The following is an 8,397-nucleotide window of genomic DNA, read 5'->3' as shown; positions in this document are numbered from 1 at the left end:
TTCAGAGCAATAAAAAGTTATTTGAACTGAGACTAGAGCACCAGCAACAGCAACAAAAGTAATAGAAGTATTAGAAAATCAGAGAGTGACAGAAAACAAAGCTAAAGTGGAACTGTTACTCCACAGAGCCAGAACTAAGAGCATCTGCATGGCTTATCCAAGGTTAGAGGGATATGTCATAATTGGCAGGCCCAACAATTTTTCTTATTGGCCCAAATCACAAGGTATTTTTTATATTTTGAAATAAATTTTTATGTTATATTGGTTTGTTTACAAAGTTCATATACATACTATGGGAAGCCAAACTTTATATCAAATATTATATGAAAACCCTTGTTCAGGAATTGAAGGAATTACAGATTGATAAGTTAGAATTTCTCTTGTGGGAGATCAGAGAAAATGAGCTGTTTATTCCCTGCAGACAGGAGACAGGTAGGGGCCCCCTACAGAGGGATTGTTACTTCCTGAGCTAGAGTTCACCCTGAGGCATCAAGGCAATCCTTAAGGGTATATCAAATTCTTGCATTTTGGAACCCCTCCCTCCTGGGTCAAAGACAAGGTTTTCAATAGAAAGAGCATGGTGGCTTCATTTACAAGGAATTCCTTTTATGATTTGCTTCCCCTGATTATCAATAAATACACAGAGAAACATAACTTGGGGTCTTCAGTCTGGAACTGCTGGCCCCCTGTTTTATACTCTCTGTTCTATCTCATTCCTGGCTGTCTGTATCATTAATAATAATTATAAAAATACTCTACCCTCGGTCTGCAACATTCATTGTGTTTCACACTATTTTTCATTCACATTGTGGTTTCATACAATTATTCCCATTCATTTTCTTATATAGAATTAATTAACATTGAACTATGTCTATATAGAATTAATTAACATTGAACTATGTCTACTATCACTCTGTCTTTCCAGATTCCTGCTGGATCTTTCCAATTTCCTTTACCCATCCTTCCTCTCATCAAATTGTGTGACCCTATGCTTTTTGGTTGCCCATCCTCACCCCTTTGTTTCTACATTCCACCCCTTGTGATGTTATACACGTTTTAGTAGTTTCCTTATTTTTCTACAATAATTGTCTTTGTACAGTATTTGTTCTAATTAGTGTGAATTAGTTCACTCAGCCTAATGGTCTCCAGGCCCTCCTAAATTAGGTAGTAAGTTACCAAATCATTGTTCCTGAGTGCTACATAGTATGCCATTGTGTGAATGTACTACATTTTCTCAATCCATTTGATTGTGGTTGGACATTTTGGCTTTTTCCACGTTCTTGGGATGGTGAATAGTGTTGCTATGAACATTGGTGTATTAATTTCCATTTGTGTCTCAGTTCTAGGGAGTACTGGTGACCTACTGGCAAGAAGCTGCACTGCAATCCTAAAGGCAAGTGGTTTGGATCCACCAGCTGCTCTGTGGGAGAAGGATGGACAATCTCCTCCCGTGTGGTTAACTGACTCTGAAAACCCACTGAAAGGTCAGCTATGGGTCAGTTTTGACTCGACAGTACTCATCAGCAACACCAACATATACTTAGCAGTGGAATAGCTGGGTGATATGGAAATTCTATGTTCAATTTTTTTAGGAAATGCCAAACTGCCTTCCAGAGTGGTTGTACCATTTTACAATCCCACCAACAGTGTATGACAGTTCCTGTCATGCCACATCTTCTCCAACATTTAGTGCTTGCTGTCCTGTTAAACTTTGTTACTGCTACTGGGGTGAGATGGCATCTCATTGTGGTTTTGATTTGCATCTCTTGTATTGTCAGTGTCAAAATTACAAGTTTAGAGGTCAGAAAGAAAATAAGCATGACTGAACAACTGTCTTGACTGAAAGTTGTATCTTAATTGTTCTTGGCCTAAATTGTAACTTGTTAACTTTCATAGTGTGTACATGTTAGAATTGTGAGTATTTTCTGATACCTATGAGACTATTACAACAGGTTATTAGAACCAGTAGTGGAGCAGTGATAGATCCGGCAGAAACAATTACTGTTAGAATGATAGACATAAGTGAGGAAGCACAGGGACACGTGCAATAGAATGAAACAATTCTATGGTCGAGATGTTGACATGGAACCTTTCACTTTTGGAGTGGGTCGATGTTAGCCACAATCATCTGCATACTGGCTACATTAATTTTACAGTCTCTAAAAATAATCTCTTTCAACAGTGAAGGAATTGGTCAGTGACTCATTTGAAATATATAAATCTCAAGTTCATTGTTGTGTTGGTGTCTAAACCTGTGGATTTTCAGGGTTATAAATGTATGTGTGTGTGTGTGTGTGTGTGTGTGTGTGCACGTGCGCGTGTGTGTATGTTATGTGCCATCGAGTTGCCTGTAACTCATAGCAACTCCTATATACAAAAGCTCAAAATTCTGCTCTATCCTGCGTTGTCATATTGTTTCTGATACACCTACCTGCCCCCAACCCCAATTAACCCAGTCACTGAATCAACCCATCTCATCTAGAGTCTTCCTCTCGTGCATTGTCCCACCACCCTTCCAAGTATGGCATCCTTTTCCAAGGACTGATCCTGCCTTGCAACATGTCCAAAATGTGTCAGACAAAGCTTCAGAATCCTTGTGTTCAAGGAACAGCCTGGCTTCACCCTCTCCAGAACAAACGTGTTTGTTCTTCTATCCATCCATGATATATTCAATACTCTTCTCCAGCACCACAGTTCAAAGGCATCAATTATCTTTCTGTCATCCCTAGTCATTGTCCAACTTTCTGATGCATAGCAAGTAATTGCAAAGACCATGCCCTGTATCAGGCACACCTTAGTTTCCAGACTGAAATCACTGCTCTTTACTACTTTGGAGAGGTCTCTTACAGCAGACTTTCCCAGAGCAATCCGTCTTTTAATTTCCTGGCTGCTGGTATCAAGAGTGTTGATTTTGGAGCCAAGCAAACTGAAGCTGTTAATAATCTCAATTCTTCACCATCTGTCATGATGCTGCCAATTGGCCAAATGGTGGAAAACTTTGTTTTCTTGATGTTGAGCTTTAATCCATATTGAAGGCTAAAGTTCTTTTTTTTTTTATTTGTTTTTTCAGGGGATAGCGTGCACGCAGTCCCCCACTACCACAAATTATGCAGTCGAGTTTCCCGCATTTGGGAAAATCGCAGGGGTCAGCACACCCCAAGTGCAATGGGTGAGCCTCATCCTGGGAAAACCACCTGCCTGATCATGGTGTTTCCTCTGCCAGGTAAGTATGAAGGCTAAAGTTCTTGATCCTCTGAAGCAAATGCTTCAGGTCCTCCTCAGTTTCAGCAAGCAGGGTTGTGTCATCTGCATAATGCAGATTGTTGATGAGTCTACCTACAATCCTGGTGCCACATTTCACCTCATAGAGCCCAGCCTCCTGAACAATCTGTTCCACATATAGAATGAAAAGATATGGAGATAGGATACATCCTTGGCACACAGCCTTCCGAATTTTGAACCATGCAGTGTTTCCTTGCTCTGTTCTGATGACTGCCTCATGGTTCAAGCATAGGGTTCACAAATGCATAATCAAGTGTTCTGAGATTCCCATCCTTCTCAAAGTTGACCACAGTTTGTTGCGATCTACACAGTCAAATGCCTTTGCATAGTCAATGAAACACAGACAGACATTCCTCTGGTAATCTCTACTTTCAGCCAAGATCCATCTGACATTAGCTATAATATCCCTAGTACCACGACCTCTTCTAATCCCAACCTGCCCTTCATATAGTTCTCTGTTGATGTGTTCTTCAGTCGTTTTTGGATAATCTTCAGCAAAATCTTGCTTGCATGTGATATCAATGATACAGCTTGATAATTTCTACATACTGTTGGGTCACTTTTCTTTGGAATGGGAACAAATACAGACCTCTTCCAGTCAGTTGGCCCAGCTGTTGTCCTCCAGATTTCTTGACACAACTTGGTGAGTGCATCCAGGGCAGTATCTGTTTGTTGAAATATGTCAGTTGGCATGCCATCAATTCCTGAGGCCTTGTTTTTTGCCAGTTCTTTCAGAGCAGATTGAACTTCTCCCTTCATCACCACGGGCTTTTGCTTATACATTGTTTTTGTTGTTTTTTAAAGAACACTTGACTATGTTAATTAATACCATGCCATGCCGTACATGAACATTATCACAACTCTACTCCTGACTGAGGATGAATTTTTTCTCAAGACCTAAGAACAGAAAATAAGCTAGAGTACTTTCTTGCTAGGTCCAGTTTATCCTAGAATATGATGGACTGGTGTTGGTATCCAAATCATTTGCTAATTAAATGCCAATTAAGCCACCAGAGACCTTTTTTTCATTATAAAACCTTAAAAACTCAAATTCATTGTTGAGTCAAAAACAATGCATAGTATAACAGTTATTCAGAGGCTACAAATTTCCCAGAAGATTCTCTTTCTTTAGGAAGTGAAATATTTTAGGAAATATAATTTCTATTTTCCAGATTCATTTTATGCCTATTAAATAAAATTTTTAAAGTAGACTTAGATTGTGGTTATTTTTTTGCCCATTTCATTTTTAAAGTAATCTTTATTATATTTTATAGATGATAAAACCAAGATTGAATTAATTTTAAAAACTATAATCCTTCACTCTTCATAATAAGAAATACTGTAAAATTGATAAGAAATATTAAAGTAAATTGTGTTGCACCATCATCCAAGTTTTATTAATAATCAAGATATGTGTACATACTTCTGTTCACTTACTAATTGAACTTGATGCATCAGAAATGTGATTTTTTTTTCTTTATAGATTGGCAAATAAGAAGAAATAATACTGTGCTTGTCTAGATTACTAGATTCTGTATCAGAGATAGTAGTGTTGAAAAGATACCAGGAAAATGCTATGGAGTTGGAAAAGAGAATGATGTAAGCCATAATGATAAGCAGAATTTTTATTCTTTTTTTACAAAAAAATTTCAATGCAGGGTAGTAAACCTGAGGTTTACATATTCCTGGAGGAATATATATATACTCTAGAATACGTAGAAGAGTAATGTCTATTAATAAACCAAATTGTAATGGGTAGAGTGACAACATTCATTGTAGATACATTGGTAGGAATTTACATTTCATAGCTTTCATAAAAAGCTTGACAGAAATTAAACAAATATAGAATACACAGTATTTGTTTCCCCAATTGCTTTCTCAACTTTGGATTCTGCCTACAAGACAGGAACACAGGAGTGCAGAATAAAATTTTATGTTTGTTTTCTGAAGCATCAGGCCATAGAACATACAGAAGAGACTGAAAGGAGGGTCTGTAAGAGGGAAGAAGAGATTGGAGATAAATCTGAGTTTGGGAGCAAGTATTCTTTTCTTGGAGGAGAATTGAGGACTATTTCATTCTAGGTCTCAAATCCATGATGATCAGCCAGTCTCATCTTCTAAGTTTCAATTGTTTTAATTCTTGAATTTGCAGACATAGGGTAACTTCTGCTCACAGTCAATTTCTTTCCATTTCAGGTAATCTGGAGAGACACAGAGGGAATGTGAACGGGACTGGTAAAGATTGTACACATAGTTGGGACACACTCCATAATTTCTCCTGAAATTCAAAGTCTCTTAATCATCTTCTCTAATGCTACATTCAGGTGGAGATGATGCAAATAAAGGAGAAGTGAGAATGGGAAATATAAAGTCAATTTTATCAAATAGAGATTTGTACATCAATATTCATTGCAGCATTATACATGATCGCAAAAACAGAAATAGGCCAAATGTACAAGCACAATCAAATGGATTGAGAAATTGTGATACATTCACATGATGAAATACTATGAAGCACTCAGGAGCAACGATTTTAAAAATTACTACATAACTTGGGACTGGAGAGCATTTATGCTGAGTTAATGAACTCAGTGTCATAAGAACAAATATTGACCATTATTGTAGAAAACTAGTAAAACATGTATAAGGGTATAAGGAGGGGAAGGAGAGAGCAAAGCTGTGAGCAGTTGGGGGGGGGTTATCATAAGGTCGTGCAGTTTGGTGGGTGGAGAGAAGAATGGGTAAAGGAAATGGGAAAGATTTGGTGGGGGTCTGGAAAGACAGGGTAATGGTGGGAATATTTCAGTGATACTTAATTTAATAAAGTATAATGAATGGGAATGATTATATGAAACACAATGTGAATGAAGAATAGTGTGAAGCACAATGCATATGAACTTTGTAAGCAAATAAATAAGAAATACATATTTAAACCCAATGTTATATTTTTCAACAATGAATTTTCAAACATGAGCATTTCCTGCAGGTCTGGTCATAATTGAATGGGAAGGGAGAGGAACAATGAGCTCTGCTCTTACTTGTTTTTTGATACAGGCTTCCACAGTAACCGAGTTTATTTGTGCCAGTAGGAAGACTATCCCAAGCCTGATAAGTCATCAAGTCCCTGCTACTCCATACCCATCCTTCTGCATTGGGTTCAGAGCCCTGTAGAGTAAAAAGGGGAAAAAGCAGTTTAGGAATTGCATGTTTAGCCATCTTTGCATGATTCCTTTAGCTAGAATGCCTGGTCCTCTCTCCAGCATCATAGAATTTATCCTGCTACCCTAATACATGGGCTTTACCTAGGTACTAAGACTATTTCCTCGGAGAAGCTATCCTTTAAAATGCTTTTTTTTTCTTATGAAATTTATACCTATGGTCAATGGAAGCCCCCAAAGCAACAGGTTATAACTGAACAATAATTGGTAACACGTTTGTGATTATACAAGTATCTACTCTACATGAGCCAAAACATCTTTTCTTCATGTAACCTATCCTCAGCACCATATGCTAGCATAAAAGAGGCATATTAGCCTCAGCTGCTGACCAGAAACTATGTAAAACTCAGCACTTCAGCTGACTTCAAATCCCTTCCTTTGTGTCCCCAGGATTTCTGAGTTCTTTTAAGTATTTCCTAGACAGACACAAGCTGATGAAAACAGCCATTTGAAAGATAAGAGGGATGGGAAAATTCAGTCGTACCTGTGTGGGGTCGTAGAGTCCAATCCAGATGTTTGTATAGGTAGTTGAAGTGCTCTTTACCAGAGAAGCCACAAAAGATCCCTCAAATGAATTGAGCACAGATACTAGGTTTCCATCTGGGTGTTTCTGGCAGGCTAACTGTGTGAGGAAAGCGATACAGAGAAATAGATGAGACTTCTCTGGAGGATACACTGGGTGGAGGTAACTGAGAAGGTTGATGTGCAAAGAGATGTAGGTGAACATATTGACAACCAAAGAATGAAAAGACTCCCCCTCCATATGACTCCTATTCCCACATCAAACTGCATACATTCGCTGCCATCCAAGTTTTGGCGTTCAGAAACACAGCATAGCAGTGGGAATCATAAGCTTTGGAGCCACTGGGACAGCTGATTCTTTTAGAGGGTTGTTCTAACTGAAAGTCTTCCCCTGTGATGGAAGGAACATAAAGTAAAACAACAAAGTAGTGATTCAAGAAGAGGAGATGAGGTTGTAACATTAGAAAAGTGTCTTTGAAGCCAATTATTAGGAAATTCTTCACACTTGTGGCTACTTCTTACATTTATCAACTCTTTCAGGATTTCATAACCTTGAAGAAGCCCTTTTAAATGAAAAATCACGTCTCTTTTGCATCTTCCCCCATTCTTTAATGTTAAAATATTCTTGGATGATTGTCTCTAAGTTGGAACTTCTCTATTTATTCTTCGTGCATTATCTCTGTGCCTTCCAACATTATTTTGAGTCTGTAGACATAATAGGAAGGTACCTTATTTCTACTATTAATAAATAACCTTTGTACATTCCACAAGTAGCAAAGTAGTAATGATGGGAGAATTAGAGATATTATCATGTGAAAACATATCTCACCATTACTACATGTGTCCCATAGATGACTCTCTCCTATCCTTAGCCTTATACACTCACAAGGAATATGGTGCTAGAGGCAGGGAAATCTTACCTTGAACCCAGGATTGGAGCATTAAGCAGGAAAGCAGTATCCAGAACATGCAGGGGAAGGTCGTGGAAAGCAGCATCATGTCTATGTGTTGAGAATACAGTCAGATAATAGAAAGGTTATTAGAAAACAAAAAATTCATGCAGAAATACCATACCCCTACCCGAACCTACCTTCCCTGTCCTACCACTTAATTTTTTCTTGGAATCTCCTAAGGAATAATCATTTGTTTCTATAGTTCAAAAAATAATTAAGAAATCTGAACACCACCACCCCCAACCTCTGAAGTGAGTTCCATATTTCTGCAGTGCCTACTTATCTGTCTTTCAGGGCTTTGGAGTATTTTCTGGTCACAAGAAAGACTGAGCTTTTATAAGATAATTTGAAGGGGGAGCAAAGAAACAACTGGGTGTACGTGTAGGTGGCACAGAGATCATGTGGGAAGATTTGGCCTGGGT

At 38.2% G+C, this 8,397-nt stretch overlaps 1 protein-coding gene across 1 annotated transcript; it reads right to left on the bottom strand.

Annotated features, from left to right (window-relative positions):
* Positions 1–5,415: 5,415 nt before the first annotated feature.
* LOC102870642 (regenerating islet-derived protein 3-gamma-like) lies at positions 5,416–8,018 on the bottom strand. Its single transcript, XM_006900181.1, has 5 exons — positions 7,943–8,018; positions 7,295–7,413; positions 6,985–7,122; positions 6,321–6,447; positions 5,416–5,483 (listed from the first exon to the last, which is right to left on the bottom strand). The coding sequence occupies exons 1-5, from the start codon at positions 8,016–8,018 to the stop codon at positions 5,416–5,418; spliced, it is 528 nt and encodes a 175-aa protein (XP_006900243.1).
* Positions 8,019–8,397: the final 379 nt, after the last annotated feature.

The sequence above is a fragment of the Elephantulus edwardii genome, unplaced genomic scaffold, assembly GCF_000299155.1.
Source record: "Elephantulus edwardii isolate Elephantulus edwardi_28Jun2011 unplaced genomic scaffold, EleEdw1.0 scaffold00275, whole genome shotgun sequence".
NCBI classification, from domain to species: Eukaryota; Metazoa; Chordata; class Mammalia; order Macroscelidea; family Macroscelididae; genus Elephantulus; species Elephantulus edwardii.
The sequence above is the reverse complement of the archived record's forward strand: the minus strand, read 5'-3'. Positions and strand labels throughout refer to the sequence as shown.